General features: G+C 39.3%; 1 protein-coding gene across 5 annotated transcripts in view; it reads right to left on the bottom strand.

Moving 5' to 3' along the window:
* Nucleotides 1-17700, bottom strand: part of LOC142341632 (protein unc-13 homolog B-like) — a 238982-nt gene that overhangs the window by 147583 nt on the left and 73699 nt on the right. For all 5 annotated transcript variants that reach the window (XM_075392735.1, XM_075392737.1, XM_075392736.1 and 2 more), the window contains exons 8-9: nucleotides 16717-17111; nucleotides 11049-11227 (exon numbers count right to left, since the gene is read on the bottom strand). In XM_075392735.1, coding sequence (XP_075248850.1) covers nucleotides 11049-11227; nucleotides 16717-17111 — 574 coding nt within the window. The remainder of the gene's footprint in view (nucleotides 1-11048; nucleotides 11228-16716; nucleotides 17112-17700) is intronic.

Raw genomic sequence — 17700 nt, 5'->3', positions numbered from 1 at the left:
GTTCTCTCCCACCGTCCCGTTTCGTTGCGTAGCACGTTTTCCACCCGCTTTCCCGCACGTCCCGTTTCCGTTCCGTCGCGCACTGCTCGCTCGACCTCTCGTCTGTCCCGTTTCCGTCGCGTCGCGCGTTGCTCGCTCGACTTCCCGTCCGTAACGTCTCCGTTTCGTCGCGCGTTGCTCGCTCGACTTCCCGTGTGTCCTTTGCCTCCCTCCGCGTTGAGCGCATAGCGTTCAGCGCTCCACTTCTGTTTTGTCGGGCACAGTGTGCTCGACGACCTTCTTTGCTCTTTGGGTGGTTTGTTTTACAGACTGTCTACAGTGCGCTGTGTTTGGTGCCTTTTTCGTTGGGTTTGTTTTGCGTGGGTTCGATTTATTTGGAGTGTGCATACAATAATTAACCGTGTGCAGTGGTAGGTTTGCTGGTCTTTGGAAATAATAACATCGTGATGTCTAATAGTCTTGATCAAAAAGTCAAAAAGTTGTACGCTGCCAGGTCAAAGCGTGAGGCTGAATTGCATGCTATACATGAAGATATTCTTCATTGCATAACTAATCAAAGTAGGCGAGTGAAAGTTGAACGCCTAGTAACAAAGTGCAACGAAGCTTTTATGACTGTTGTAGACAAAAATGAGGACCTGATTGCATTTGCTGGAAAAACGGAGGATCCAAGTGCACTTGTTCCTTCATTAGAGTCTTACTTGGAGGCAATGACAATTAAGAATGACAAGATACTCACTTCAGCACGAAACTACATCAACTCTGCTGATGATAAAGTGAGTGAGTTCCAGGAACCAAGGGCTCCCATTCTTTCTAGACTTCCCTCAATTATGACCTCGTCAAAAACATCTAGTCAGCGTAAACATGATTACGTAATTGCTAAAATGAAGCGCGAAGAAATTGAAAAACAGAATGAGGCAGCCATTCGCCTTGCTAAACAGAAAAAGCAAATGGAATTAGATGAACTGGAGGAAAACAACAGGAAACGTTTGGCAGAGGCAACTCTGCAAGAATTTGAATTGCTGGACGCCGTTTCTAAAGGTAGCCAATCTGAAACAACTGCAAGTGCTAGGAGCTCAATGAGAAGTGAAAAGGCTGTCCAAGACTGGATCAACACCTCACTTGCTTTAAGTTTTCACAATGAGGAGAAAACTAGTGAACCACAGGTTATGATTGACCCTCCAGAATGTCCTAGCCACAACAACGGCAAAACAGTGGAAGATCAGAACAATGAAATTTCAAGGCATTCTATTCCAAAAAATTGTCGAGGCAATTACATTTTAAGCAATGAGACCTTACAGCAACTCGACCCCTATTATACTCCACCTGAAAATTTTTTGGCTGCTGCTAACACACAGGCGTTGTACCAGGCGCACATCGCACCATCAGTTACTAATTTTCCACAACAAATATATTCGAATTCACCCCTTTTGATTGATATGCAATCACCATCCGGCACACATCAGGAAAACCCGATTGCAACTACAAGTAATATATTACCTGGTCTGGCCACTCCGGTTTTTCAGCCAACATACCCTTGTGTTGGGCCCACTCCGTTGAGTTGGAGTGGTCCGCAGGTGTCTGCACCTGCCCCTCCGATACCGGACAATGCCTCATTGATTAAGGAGTTGGCTGACGCAATAAACAGCAAGAAAAATGACCCCTTGCCAGAATGGAAACTTGCTCAGTATAATGGCGATCCATTACAATGGCACGAGTGGTATGGTCAATTCAAAAGCGCGATTGACTCGCAAACGCTCACTGATGACGTTAAATTGACATACCTTAAGACACTCGTCACTGGTAAATCAAAGATTGCAATCGCCGAGTTTGCTTACTGTGGTTTAATGTACAAGGATGCACTAAGGACTTTGGAACGTAAATTTGGCCAGCCACAGGCAGTCGTAAGTGCACACTTGGATAAACTAAGCAATTTTCCGCCTCTCAAAATGCACAATAGTGATAACATCATTAACTATTCTGCAGCAATATCCAGCCTCGTTGGGGTTTTCAAGTCGCTATCATATGATGCTGACCTGAAGAGCGCTTCCCTACTTAACCAAGCGGTACAGAAGTTACCACCAAACATGAAAGAGTCATGGTCGCTCTTTACGGTTAAGAAGCACTGGGTTAAGCCTACCCTCCTTGACTTTAACGATTGGCTTAAAGAAAAGGCTGAGGCCCATGATCTTATGAAACAAAGCGCAACCAAGGCCAAACCTGAAGAGAACATCACTTCAGTAAACAAGACCAAAACAGCCTCAAAAGTGTTTGCAGCAAATTCGCAACAAAGGGAAACAAAGAAGCAAATGCCATCTGCTTCCACAAATACTTACTTTCGATGCATTGTATGCAAAGGTAACCACCGGCTATGGGAGTGTCGAGTTTTCAAGGAAAAGACTCCAACCCAGAGAGCTAAGTTGGTGGCGGATAACAAACTTTGCTTTTCGTGCTTACGGGACAAGCACACATTCCGCCAGTGCCCTCAACCAAGAAAGTGCCGAGCAGAAGGGTGCAATAGTTCGCATAACACACTATTGCATGGAGCAGATAGGGTTTTCCCAACAAAACAGTCAACAAATCCCAATACCATCCAGTCTTCTGGCAACACAGGTCAAAGTAAAGCAACTTCTAGTCAACTCCAGCCTAATAAGACCACAACAATGTCATCTGTTACCGATGTTAAGGGGCTCCTTCAGGTGACTGAATTGCAGTTGGTCAATTCGTCCGGTTTAGATACCAAAGCTTTAGTTTTGTGTGATACCGCCTGCAGTAACTCTTGGGTGGCCGGTAGTCTCGCAGATAGACTCGGTTTGCACGGTAAAGCACTAAAGCTAACTGTCAAGGGTATTAATACCGAAGAAGTAGTTGATACTAGGGTTGTTGAAGTTACTGTGAAACCAAGAGAACATCAAGATTTCGAACCATTTACAATCAATCCTTTCGTTAAAGAGAGTCTGAACGTCGGCTCAGATATAATTAATGTACAGGCCCTGCAAGAGACTTACCCACACTTAGCAGTCCTTGATCCCGTAACATATTCCTATAAAGACATTGAGATGATACTCGGACAAGATGTCTATCATGCCATCCGCCCGTTAGAATACTTCTCTGCCGATGAGAAGCGTTCACCCGTTGCCGTACGCTTGCCCATAGGTTGGGTCTTAAGCGGTCCGTTACCATCAAGTTCGTCTTTAACCTCAACGTGCTTTAAAGTGAATATCGAACATGACAATGAGTTAGCAAGTCAAGTAAAGTCATGGCACGACATTGAATCATTCGGAGCAAACAAGCAGGTAGACTCAAGATCTGCAGCAGACGCAAGGGCTCACGAAATTCTTGAAAGTACCACCATACACAATGGCCTGAGATACGATGTCGGAATGCTGTGGGCAGCAGACAACATCCAGCTCCCAAATAATTACTTCTCCTCCCTTGTGCAACTAAAATCGCTCGAAAAACGTTTGGCCAAGGATGAAGACCTCAGAGAGAAGTATACTAGTACCATCAAGGAAGACCTAAACAAGGGGTATGTAATTGAGGTTCCGGACGCTCACAAGGTTGAGAAGCGGTCCGATAAAGAGTGGTACCTACCCCACCATCCGGTTTTAAACCCGAACAAACCGGGTAAGGTGCGTAGGGTGCTCAATGGAGCAGCAAAATTTCATGGCGCCTCACTGAATAAATCTTTGCTCACTGGCCCTGATCTGCTCCAAAACCTTATTTACGTACTTCTTCGCTTCCGACAACATCCATATGCCGTCTCTGCCGACATCGAGGGAATGTTTCTACAGGTTGGTGTATTAACATCAGATCAACCATCACTTCGCTTTCTGTGGCGGGAGGACCCCACAACTAACGTTGTAGTGTATCAATATACGCGCCATATATTCGGGGCTAAAGACTCGCCCACATGCGCCAACTATGCATTACAACGCACTGCGAGAGACAATGCCAAGTTTTACCCCGAAGCTGCAAAAGCCGTCCTTGAAAACTTCTACATGGACGATTACCTTGACTCAGTGGAGTCTCCCGAGAAAGCCATCAATAGATCGAAGGAATTGGTACATCTTCTCCATCTCGGTGGATTCAAGCTTACAAAATTCGTAAGCAATGTACCAAATCTGGCTGACCGAATTGATGGTTCCCCTCAATCTACTGAGCCCAAGGTTATTGTTTCATGTCAGGAAGATTCATCGCATGTGCTAGGGTTAAAGTGGGATCACACTAATGACACTTTAGTTGTGAGTAGGGGTACAAGCTGCGCTATCACCAAGTCCCTCGCGCAACGCTTGGTCTTAAGTCTTGTCTCGAAAGTCTTTGACCCCATTGGTCTTGTCGCACCGTTTACCGTCGGTGCGCGATTGCTCTTAAAAGACATCTGGCGCGTCACAGGACAGCAATGGGATGACGAGCTCCCACAGGACATGGTTCAAAGATTTTTGGTCTGGAGTGCGGACTTACCAAAGCTTGAAAACATCAAAATTCCTCGAAGTTACTTTAGTGGACCCTTTGATAATATAGAGTTGCATATGTTCGGTGACAGTTCTCAGGATATTTTTAGTGCCGTTGCATTTCTCCGAGCCCGAGTAACAACCCCTACAGGCAAGATAAAAACAGAGCTTGCGTTTGTTTTGGGGAAAGCGCGCGTGGCGCCAATGAAGGTAATGACTGTCCCAAAACTGGAATTGCAAGCAGCTCTACTTGCCGCTCGGCTGAAGAACGAAATTATTCAGGCACTTACTGTAACTGTTAACCAAGTATTCATGTGGACAGACAGCACGACCGTTCTTCAGTGGATAAACTCTAATGAAAAGCAACCAATCTTTGTTGCAAACCGCGTTTGTGAAATTTTGGAGTATACCAGCGTTGACCAATGGAACCACGTCGCAACTAAGGATAATCCAGCTGACGCTGGCACGCGTGGAATGTCCGCTGAGGTTTTGCAACTAAGCAGTTGGGTCAATGGTCCACATTTCTTAATTAACACAAGGTTCCCTTTCGTGCCGAACAAAGACGTCATTAATAACATCAAACTTGGCGTCAACCAAGCAGTCATCATAGAAGACACTGTCTCTCTCGCTACATCTGTTAAAAAACAGACAACTCCCGTTCCGTCGTTATTCCCATTTGATACGTTTAGTTCTTATCAAAAGTACTTGCGCATTGCCGCGTACGTTCTCCGGCTTTTGCCGAAACATGCCGGCTACCGTAACCCCGATGGTAGCATTACCGACCCTACTGAGCTTGACGAAGCCGAGCGTCATCTACAGTATTTGGTGCAAGGAGAGTCTTTTGAAGCCGAAAGAAAAGATCTCATTGACAATAAATTCGTTAAACGGAGTAGCCGAATTGCTCCACATTCACCGTTTATTAGTCCAAATGGGCTAATCCGTTCCTCGGGCCGCATCAAGCGGTTAGTTGAAGTTGGGTTTAACGTAAAATACCCAATCATCTTAGATGCACGTCATCCATTTGTAAAACTGTTCCTTGAACACACGCACGTAAAGCATTACCATCAGGGCGTTGAATACCTCAGATCAATTGTGCAGGAACACTACACAGTACTGAAACTAAGATCATCCTTGCGTTCCATCAAAGCACACTGCCTAAGATGCCGAGAATTCCAAGCTGTAACTATGCAACCAATCATGTCTGACTTACCTAAGGAGAGACTTGCTTACCAGTCTCCTCCCTTCACGAACACTGGCGTTGACTACTTTGGGCCATTCTATGTTACTGTCCGCCGTACTACTGAGAAAAGGTGGGGCTTCCTCTTCACCTGTCTCACTACTCGCGCTGTCCATGTCGAGATAGTTACATCCATGGACACCAGTTCTTGTGTTATGGGAGTTGAGCGGTTTGTGTCACGTAGAGGTACACCTGCCATGATTTGGTCGGACAATGGCACTAACTTTATTGGAGCGGAGAAAGAACTCCGAGAAAGTATTGAAAAGTGGAACGTTGTCAACATTGCAGCTGAGCTCGCTCACAAAGGTATTAAGTGGAGGTTCAATCCACCCAGCGCACCACATCAAGGTGGTATCTGGGAGAGGTTGGTACGCAGCTTCAAACGCGTGTTGTACACTATTCTTGGCACGCGTCGCCTCACGGATGTGGTACTGCATACTACCTTTTGTCTCGTGGAGAATGCTCTCAATTCGCGTCCTTTAACACCCGTAAGCGCCGATCCGTGCGATTTGAACGCTTTAACGCCCAACCACTTTCTTTTAGGAGAATACTCTACCGGTATTCCGTCTGTTGTCGGCAATAATGAGCTTGACCATCGTAAACGCTACGCCCGTGCGCAGTCGTACGCTAATGCGATCTGGTCCCGTTGGATCAGAGAGTACGTACCCACGCTGAACCGACGCTCTAAGTGGCAGACGCCTGCCGAGCAACACCTTAAGACCGGTGACTTGGTTTGGATAGTTGAGGAAACCAACCCTAGGGGTTACTACCCAACCGCTCGGATTGTGGAACTCCGTTACGGCTCCGATGGCGTCGCGCGCTCCGCCGTTTTACGCACGCCGACCGGTTCACTCGTCCGCCCGCTTGTAAAACTTGTACCAGTTTTCCCAACATCTTCTTCCGGGCCGGAGGATGTTACGAAGTAAATAAGTAAGCGAGATTATTAGCCAATCAGAATCGAGTATTCAAATGCGTACGTTCTGAATTAATAAAATACGTTCTAATATACGTAGAAAGTTCCAAAAAAGTTCATTTAACCTAATTTTAAGTAAATATAACCACTATGTGTATCGATTAAGCTGGTTTTCGGCTTAATATTTTTAGGTTATCTAGACAATTGTCGGTTGAATACGAACTGATTTTGACGTCAATGACATCAGACGAAAAACCTGTTAAATGAACAACAAAAAATCTTGCCGTCTAAATTCCACTTGTTGTTTTGTACACCGATAATGCTGACACGTTGTTATGCTTTGAATGTATACTTATACGTTGTTGAATTGAAACTTTCCGAACTTCTGTTATTTTCCGACAGAGTTTATAATATCACTAAATTAATATCACAAATTTCAGAGAAAATCAGTACCTCCAGTTTTATTTCCAGTATTCTCTGGGTAAGCATTGTGAGAGCAACGCCTCAGACTGAATTGCTCCAAATTCCCGCGACAACTACCGTTACAACCGCTTCATTCCTCTTTTGGAGATCAAAACTTAGAAAAAAGCGTACGAAAAAGCAATCTAACAGCAAAAACCTAACTGATAAACATCGATTAAAACTATCAAACATAGCTGCCACAAAATAGCAGCAATTGCCTCGCAGACCTGTAGTCTCAAACAATCAAGGAAAAGAACAACACCTACAACCATTCAGAAAATTAACAAACTGTTTCTGAAAACAGCCCACATATAGCCTTCTCTATCAAAGAGATATCTCAAATTCTCCAAATAAAGTGAGCAAAAAATTCTGATAATGAGCGGTGCTGCATGTGCAGAAATAACAAAAGAAAAAATGAATTGTTTTAAGAATCGGTTATTTTTAGAATGTCCAACTAATAATAAACATAAACTTGTGTCGGATGAATTGCTCTTGAACAATCGTCGGGGGGGGGGGGGGTAATTTAACTATATAAAGAGACTGGTGCAGCTCAAAATTCTATAGGTGCAAAACATAGGGTCTGAACACGAGACCTCCAGGATGACAGACTGACATCCTTACCACTAAGCTATAACAGTTTTGATGCTACAGCGCGGGGTCCAAATCGGAGGAGGGTGGCCGGGGGGGGGGGGTCGATGGAGGTGACTGAGTGGGTCAAACTTTTAAGAGTAAGAGGCACCCTTCACGCCCTAAAATTGTCTTTTCAAAATAGTATTGGATAATCGAATACTTAATCTAGTAAGGCGCAAGAGCCCCTCAGCCACTTATTCTTGTAGAGGACTTTAACCAGCCTAAAATTAAAACAAAATTATAACCAAATCTCAAAACCAAAAAAAAAATTTTTAAAACTGCTTAAAAATCCCGCACGTGAACAAAAAATAAAAAATTTTGCTCGCTCACAGAATTTTGTTTACACCTCAATCTCTCGCTCTCTAGAAAACAGCGATCTGAACAAAAAGCCCCTCTCTTTTCGCTCCACTCTTCATTTTGTTCAGCAACAAAATCACTACAAATTTTTTCGCGCGTTTCATTTCCCGCTTCACCTCTTCGAGTCGTAAAAAACAGCGCCCCAATACAATTCAAATTCTTTGAATTGTAAAAAAGAGGAACGCTATAATAGCCGGATGAGAAGCTAATGCGGCTATTAATAATCCATCCCAATAAACTCAGCTTGGCTATTTAGGCCATTTAGGATACGCAGATTACATATTCAGGCAATCATGAAAGCAAAAAAAGGTAACTGTTATAGATAATTCAATCCAATAAAAAAGCACTAGTTTACAGTTTGTAAGATATGTTTACAAAGATTAAAACTTTGTAAACAAAATAAGTTCTAATATTAAATTCTAAGATAAATATAAATTTAAAGTTAATAAACCCTATTCATTTCTTTATGGAGAATTGGAATAATAAAATATTTGGTAAAGCCGAGATAAAGAAGAGAACAATTTGATCAAAGAACGCATGAATGATCAAAATTTTGACGATATAAAATAAAAGAAAGTATACTTTATGGATTCAAAGACCTCTTCTTCTCCAATGTAAAAGACACGTTTCTCCTCAATTCAGTGGAGATGAGGCTTAGGAGCATGTGAAGAGATGGAGAGAAAGAAGAAACAGATTTATCACAGCAATTAAAACATCACATTCAGCAACACATCAGATAAAAAGAGCAAAAAGATAGAGCAGAAGTGTAAACAATAACAACACAAGTTTAAAAGGCAACATTCATTTCCTATCTTCCTTTCGCTTCTTTTTTTGCTAAGATTATTTAATGCTCATTTCGGTTCGTGTCTTTTGTTTTTGACTTCAATTATTAAATTGATTTCACAGCAGAGCTTTCAGCAAATACACCCTGAGAGAGAGAGAGAGAGAGAGAGAGAGAGAGAGAGAGAGAGAGAGAGAGAGAGAGAGGGAGGGAGCAAGTTGTAGCAACTACACAAGTAGTACATTAACGCGTTTTAGGGTAGAGCGCTAGGAGCCAAAATACAAACAAACAAAAACGGCGACAAAAACTCAATTCCAAGCAGCTATATTATCATGACCTTCAGAATCTAACTCCATTTCTGTGCATTATCGAAATTGACAAGACATTGATTAAAACAAGCAGCCTTTCAGCAATACTATCAGAAACAATGCGTCAAGTATAAAAAATAACACACAAAATAACGAAAATAAAATAAGGTTGAATACGGAAAGGACGAATAGTCAACACGTAACAAAAACTACTAAAATTGGAAACTAAATTTGCCAACTTTAGCTCTTTTATATGCTTCAAATTGTCTATATGGTGACAGTAGACGAATGACACAGCTAGGAAGGAGTTGAGATGCCACTTGATCGAGATAAAATTATCTCTAAAATTTAGTTAAATATTCAGCAGAATTTCTCATAGAATCTCACAGACATAAACCGACTGACGTCGGATGACTTTCACTCGAACGAGAGGCGGGAAATTTTATTGGGAGGGGGCGTAGCTCAGAAATTTTTTGTGGGTGCAAAAAAAACGGCCTCGCTAGTGGTTCGAGCCCACGACCTACAGAATGGCAGTCTACTGCCTTACACACATAGTTATATCTTCCTCGATTACAATCACCTTCATGTTAGCAACAGACTTGATTTTGGTATGAGAGCAATAAAGATCGCGCAAAACTTACAAAGTCAAACTTGAAAAGTCACTTGAGGGCAAAAATTGTTCTAAAACAAAAGTCCAAAATGAAGCAAGCGAAAATTTTGCCTAAAAAGATACATAAGAATTCCGGAAACGAATGAAAGAGTCATCTCTGCCAAAAATACAACCCTTTCTACGAACTGTTACAAACTAAAACCACTCAAAAACATAAAAGTCAGATAGTGAAAAATAAGCGCGGAAAACCCAATAAAATTGCACTTTAAATAGCATATCTTTCTTTAAGGCAATTGAATACATTGAACTGCGTAAAAACAGTAAGAAAGCCATAAGCTAACAAAACTCTCTAAAAAATGGAAAAATTGGTTGAAATTGGTAAAGATAATGACAACTTTTCTCAATTTTTGTCATATTTCTCGGAAAAAACTGTTTATTGTCAACAAAACTAATCAATTTTCAACAATCAAACCAATCCAAAATTTTTACCCGTTTCTTTTCCTGCTTCAAAATTGATTATAAAAGTTCTCTAAAACTCGTCCGAGAACAAATAAACAACTCCCTAAATTAATACAACACATTCAGACATTAAAACATTCTTTGCTTATTTAAAAAAACGTTATACTGTTGAAAGAGCGCTGCATTAGATTAAGAAAATTGTTCTTATTTCATTCGATCAAATAAAAATTAGAACACTAAACTTTTTTTTGAAACAAAGACGCATTTATGATAACTCTAGAAATAGAAACTAAGTTTGTCTCTCCAGAAAGTATGTTCTCACAATAAATCATTCTAAAAAAAAACAACTAACTAAGTCGAAAGAGAAATCTAATTAATGGATGTTTCGTAATTCATATAAGAAGTATGGGTACCTCCATATAAGTACATCACTTCGTAGTTAAGAGTAATAATGGGTGCATACATTATTGCAGATTTTACTTTTTATCATCTAAGCAGAGAAGTCTTTGCAAGCTCAGCAGATCATTCTTTTTTGTTTGAACCCGTTGTTGCTTTCTTGGGAAGCGAAAGAGAACTAAATAATATTACAATTCATATAAATTCTGTCCATTTATGAGAACCGTAAACAATTATTTATGTTACTGGCTACAATTTTTTCGGTTTCAGTTTACATAAGCATAAATAATAATACACGCTTTGACAATTTTTCAGGTTCTGAAATGGTTATGTCACTTCCCATTACGGCTTTCCCATTACATAAATCCTCCCCTCCATCTTTTTATTAGACATCGCCCCATTATGAACTAATTAAGGTAATTACGGCAACTTTTTTTGACTAACCTCTCCATCATCGAAGCTGTCAGTGATCTTCTTGTAAGCTGTCAGCCATCTGGCCTTGGCCCTATCTCGGTTCAACTGTGGCTCCTTTCTAGTGGCTCCACTAGCAGCCGCACTTTTGTTAACGCCTCCTTCATTTTCCACAGCCTCTTCTCCCCTGAGTTCCAAATCAGTGGCGTGACCTGTCGAACATCATTAAATTATAAGGAAAAAGCCGGCTCCCGCTAGTGTGCGTACGACATAAAGTCCCAACATACCTCTCAAGCTTGTCATTTTTCAACTGTAGTTTCGATGACATTGTTCTTTTATGCTAGAAACCCGCAACATCTATTTTTTTTCTACCAAAAACCATACTTTCAAATTGTTATTTTTTAAAAATAGGAACTGGTTAGTTGATACAACTGGAGTTCAACACGAGTGCAACTTTTAGGAGATTGAAAGTGGAAAGAAAAGATAACCTCCATGGGCAACGAAACTGAAAGTGCAAACATCATGATTAATAAAAATCTTACTCAGGGGGCTTACATATACCAACAGTAACCAACTGACTAAGATATACCTACTAAAAAACAACACCGATAGACTCCATTAGAGATTTTAACTAGTCAAAAATTTGACCTGGACATTTCTCCTGATGCATAAACAAAGTTCCCTGGAATTATCTCGACAAAAATAAAGTAAAATCAGAATTAAGGAGCTAAATCTAAAAGCAGAAAATGTATAGTTCAGCTGTATCTTCCCTAAAATTGGTAAAAACATCGGTAGATTGCAGAAAATAAAAAAATACAATAAAACTGACTGTTTTCTTAAAACAAAACTTCAAAAGTACAAGTCATTCTGATTTGCTGCGGTGGCCAGGTCTACACCTGTTTTTCAATAGGAAAGTAGACAGAATGCGTTAATACCAATAAGAATTAAGACCCTGTAATTAAAGGAAGTAAAAAAACATAAACCGACTAATGTCGGAAGAATTGCTTCGAACCATTGACCTCCCAACCCCTAACTAGAAACACTTGAAGTCAAGAATGGGATCAGCGGGTTTGGGGGAGTCATGAATTTACAACATAACCAACTAACGTCGGGCGAATTGCTCTCAAACGACCGGCTTCAAATCAACACCTTTGGCTTTTACTCAACGACACATGATATTAAGGCGTTGAGTACATAGATTTACCATCGAAAGGACAAAAAGAACATGAATTTTATACTCTACGAAAATCTGTTTTGCCATAAGGCGACAAACAGAGGAAGGAAAAAACCACAACTTGAAGTGAAAAAACGTATTGGTGGATGTCCTCAGACACCAGCCTGTAAAACTATAATCGAAATAATAATCCCAGGTTGGAGTCCAGAAAAATGTAATTCCTCAGACAAGGTGCCATTCATCACCTGACCTCAAAAAAGGCAAGACACGAACAAGCCACTCATTCATAAGCCTTCAAAACCTTTTTTGCCAAGCTCAGCCGAAAAGCTAAAAGTCCGCTTTGGAAACAAAAGTTAAGCTTCAAAATTGCTTTGAAAAAGCCACATATGAACAATAGTTTCACACATTTTTCAACTACGAAGTTCTCTTCAATTGTTCAACAAAAAAAGAAATGAATTTCCCACGTGAGGCATTATCTTTAAGATCCTTTACAAATCGATCGTTCAAAAAATCACTATAAGTCCTATTCAAGTCGTAAAGGATCCCGGCCCACAATTGAGTTGCAAAAAATTACAGACTAACGTCGCGCGAATTGCTCTCAAACAACTGTGGAGCTGTTGGTTTCGTCAAAAGCTAGCTGCGGCTTAGGGACAATAACTTCAATTTAATTGAGGAAGGGTGTGAGCATGAGGAGAAAGGGGGAGGAGAGAGTGTGCGCGGGTTAAAGTCTTCCAGATTTAAAAGTTTCAAGAACTTGCAGTGGAAAGGTTCAAAACCTTTTTTGTTTCAAAAGTTCTGTCAAGTAACCCATCTCCAAGACTTCAAAAGTTTCGTTTGCCAGTAATGGTCGTATCCAGCATCCCTATCTCAAGCTTTAAAAATTGCTCAGCTGGAGTCATTAAAATATTGATACCCATTTCATTAACTCTAGAAACTATGAAACAGCTTATCATCAAAGATTGGAGGAAGTCCCAAGGACCCTGGTACCGGAAAAAATGATAAAAATTCTAAAAGATTCAAAACCCGTGAAAAAATTGCAAATGTTTTTTTAAAAATTACTGATATTAAAATCTTGAAAAACATTTCATTACATCTAGGAGCTATGAAGTAACCTACCATCCAACCCTAGAAAAGGTTATGTGGCTTTTGAGGCTGGAGAAGCCTAAAAATGACAAAAATTTCAATAAAACTTGAAAAAATTGCAAGTTGCATAAAAAACTGCTAAAAATTGTCATAATAAAAGTTGTAACTACTCGGATGGCCCAAAAATATTTTTCAGTAACTTATTATCAAACCCTAACGGAGGTTATCTGTTAGGCTGAAAAACTTTGTATAATGACAATAAACGTCAAAAAAAAACAGAAAAAATGCAAGCTTTGTAAAAAAATTGCTAAAATTCGAAGTGTTGAAATCTTAAAAAACATTCCATTACAATTAAAAACTATACAGTAGCGTACTGACAAACCCTAGATGAGGTTCCGCGGCTCTTGAGGCTGGAAAAACCTATAAACCGACAAAAAAATTTTAGCAAAAAAATTGCCATATTAAAAATTTGGAAGCTATTCCCTGGCAAATAAAATTTTTTCAGTAATTTATGACGTTTTCTGAACCCTGTGTCTGGAAAGACGTGAATAATGAAAATAAATGTCAAAAAAATTGAAAATTTTGCACGTTTTATAAAAAAAATGTCAAAATTCGTGAATGTTGAAACCATTCCACTACGACTAGAAACTATGGGGATCAACAGTGGGGATGTCTTCAACCTTCAAGAACCGCCCTTCACACCATAAGTATAAGTTTCCCAAACAATTTGAGCTGAAACAGAGCTGAAAGGCTCTAAGAGCACTTAATGCCCGCTGGGTGCTACCTGTTTATCCCGTTTTGAGGACGAAATGTCAAATGCGTTAGACGAAAAATCGGTCAAGCAAAAAATCGCATTAAAAAGACCAACAGGACTAACTTAATTGCTACAAACTTCGTTTGAGAGCAATTAATACTAAATTTATGTCTCAAACTACTTCGGTTAATCGCATGCATAACTACTCAGATACCAGTGAACCGTAACCGTAAGGCTATAAGAGGACCCAATGCCCTCCGTACTTGACCTATTTTTCCAGTTTCTCAAGACGAAAAGTGAAAAGCTTCAGACGAAAAATCGATCAATTGAAGTTTTGGCCAGTTTACTTTTCTTCCTGTTGCAATACACACAAATGGTTGCTAACCTGCATAACTAAAACCACTTTGGCTGCAAAAAAATTCGATTGAAATTAAAAGAGCTTTCAAACGCTGTACGCATGAGTGACTTTATTACACGTGACTTCCTTTGACCTTTGACTATTTCAATTTGAGTTTTAAAACGCAAAAGTCATTTTATCGAATGAGGAAAGTCACGTATGATCAAAATCTAATAATGGAAATGACCAAGTTCAAAAACTTGGCTAAAGAGAGTGAGAAATAAGTCAATCGCGCAAATGCCGTCAGTGAGACAAAGAAGTCAATCAGAAGAATTACAATTATGACATCTAGTAATAACACAAAAATCAGACCAGATCTAAAACATAAGACAGGGTTTTGACAGAAAAAATCACTGAAGTCTTGATACCGTGAAACTTAACATTACTAGAAACATTCAGTAACGTTCAAAAGTGGCCCGAGTCTCTAGGACGGGGAAAAGCTGGTAGGTGAAAAACTTTGGCTAAAGAGAGTGAGAAATAAGTCAATCGCGCAAATGCCGTCAGTGAGAGAAAGAAGTCAATCAGAAGAATTACAATTATGACATCTAGTAATAACACAAAAATCAGAGCAGATCTAAAACATAAGACAGGGTTTTGACAGAAAAAAATCACTGAAGTCTTGATACCGTGAAACTTAACATTACTAGAAACATTCAGTAACGTTCAAAAGTGGCCCGAGTCTCTAGGACGGGGAAAAGCTGGTAGGTGAAAAACTTTGGCTAAAGAGAGTGAGAAATAAGTCAATCGCGCAAATACCGTCAGTGAGAGAAAGAAGTCAATCAGAAGAATTACAATTATGACATCTAGTAATAACACAAAAATCAGAGCAGATCTAAAACATAAGACAGGGTTTTGACAGAAAAAAATCACTGAAGTCTTGATACCGTGAAACTTAACATTACTAGAAACATTCAGTAACGTTCAAAAGTGGCCCGAGTCTCTAGGACGGGGAAAAGCTGGTAGGTGAAAAAAACTGACAGGGCTAAAAAAAAATATGATAGAAAATTTTTTTAAAAGAATAGAACTCCACATTGAACTTTTCAACCTAAAAGACGTTGTGAAAGCAAAAGGCAGATAATATTCCTAGAAACTACACTATATTTTTAAAAGGAAAAGAATACTAAAATAAAGACTCAAGGAACACAAAAAAACTTTTTTGGAGTCACTGTATTTCAGGGAAATATAAGATAAACTTCCCTCTTGTTAGCAATATAGACAAAATGTTTTCAAACTATTGCAAAAACTTAATTAATAAAGAAGAAACAGAATAATATTCAATGGCAAAAACCGATTAAAACCAAAATTGAGGCACCAAATTAGCAAAAAGTAATGATCAGTCCAAAATTCTAAACGGAACTTCAGCTAAATCTCAGTGCTTCGCTGTATTAAATGAAATTAACTACAAAAAATGAAATTCTAAGAAAATAATTGTTTATTATTATTAGTTTTTAATTATTAATTATTATTAGTTTTTTAACAACTGATAAAAGCAGAGCGTATAGAACTATAAAGCCTAGGATAATACTAGAAAGCTACACGCTATAAAGCAAAGATTATGGACAGAAACAAACCACATAAAAAAACGAAAAGACTAGATCTTAGTTCTGGAAAGCTGAAAATGAAATTGGAAAAAAGGAAGTAGAAAATAATTACATTTCATTATTTAGCATTCGAGTTTCAGACAATTTAATAGCTATTCTCCCGTATTGATTAAAAATTAGAAACGGATTTCAAAGATTGAAAGCAATAAAGTGTTTGGTAAAAATTTTTTTTAGAAAATTGCGCAGTAAAAAAATTTCACCGAATTTCGAAGACTTAACGCCAAAAATTAATTCAATTCGTAGTAAAAGGAAATTAAGGTTCCTGTCGATGAGCAAAAAGACATTTTCCAGTTAATTAAAACAAAGATACAAACAGAAAATCTGGACAAAAACCGCCAAAATTGGATAAGCATGTGAACAATTTTTTTTTTTATAAAAACAAGGACTCGCGTTAAAAAGAGGCACTCAATGCTTGAAATATAAAACGTAAGTTGCCATATGCACTGAATTTTGCAAAAAGTCCGCTTCCAGAACCAGAAACAAAATTAATTTAGAAATGAACTAAAAAATTGAGAATATGTGCCCACTTTGAACTAAAAATTACCTAAAAATGATTATCTATGTGCGCCGCTTTCAAAATCACTTTTCAAAGTCAAAAAGTCATTCACTGAACGCAGCGCATGATCACAAATTCCTCCCGCTTAAGTAAAATCTGTTGAGCCAATGTACAACCACAACGGAATCAAGCTAACCAGATCCGGGCGTTACTTCAGAATCATTTCTCTGCTTTTGTAGTCTCTCGTCGTCTGACTGAAGCGTCGCAGAATCTTTACTGAAATCTCTGCTCATGTCAGGCTTTCTCATTCTGTTTGACAAGTCAGTATCCTGTTCATACATTCCCGCTGTGCTCCGTGACATCACAGGTTGTTGATTATTATTGTTGAAATACTCCCCATTACCCATAGCTCGATTCTTCAAAAGCATTCGTTCATTTGAGGAGTCATAGTCATTGTTTTGTATTCGGCTGCTGCTGTTATTATTCTGTTGCAATGAGAACGAAGCTCTCTTTTGATGTCGTGCGGCGTCAAAGTCAAAATTGCTCCCAGGGTCAAATCTCTCGTTCAGTATTTGACTACCAGTTACTGAGCTAAAGCAAAAACGCAAAGTTAGTCATTAAAGGGTTCCATAAGAATTCGGTACTATTCAAAAGCATTTATATCTTTTAAAAAATCGTTCAAATCTTAAAATCCTTGTTAAAATGCTGTATAGATCTACACATCTCATCCATGAACTGATTATCCATTCGTTAGTGCAGCATTACCGTTTATATTGACGTTTCTGCTCAATTCCATTGTCTTCAGTAATTTACTTTGCAACTGCGAACTCATTGGTTTGCGATATTAGCTTCTGCAGTATTCACGAAGATACAAAGCGTCTGAGACATAAAAACCATGAGCTATTTTCATTGAAAACATCATACATGTCCAGTTAAACCTCTTTCCAATGCTCATGTGTCCAGACATAAATGAGACAGGAGACTTAAACAAGAACTACAGATATGGGCAAATATCCAAAAGTAGCCAAAAAACTTATGAAAACTCGTAGTAGCAAATTCGTAAGAATTAGCGAAAACAAAAGACTATTAAAATAGCCGGCAGATTGCCGGAAAATAGCCGCCGTTGACGCGCTTGATGTACATCGGGATTGAAACAGAAAAAGAAAAAAAAACTAAATAT

The sequence above is a fragment of the Convolutriloba macropyga genome, chromosome 6 (genome assembly GCF_964194025.1).
Source record: "Convolutriloba macropyga chromosome 6, txConMacr16.3, whole genome shotgun sequence".
In the NCBI taxonomy this organism is placed as follows: domain Eukaryota; kingdom Metazoa; phylum Xenacoelomorpha; order Acoela; family Convolutidae; genus Convolutriloba; species Convolutriloba macropyga.
The sequence above is the reverse complement of the archived record's forward strand: the minus strand, read 5'-3'. Positions and strand labels throughout refer to the sequence as shown.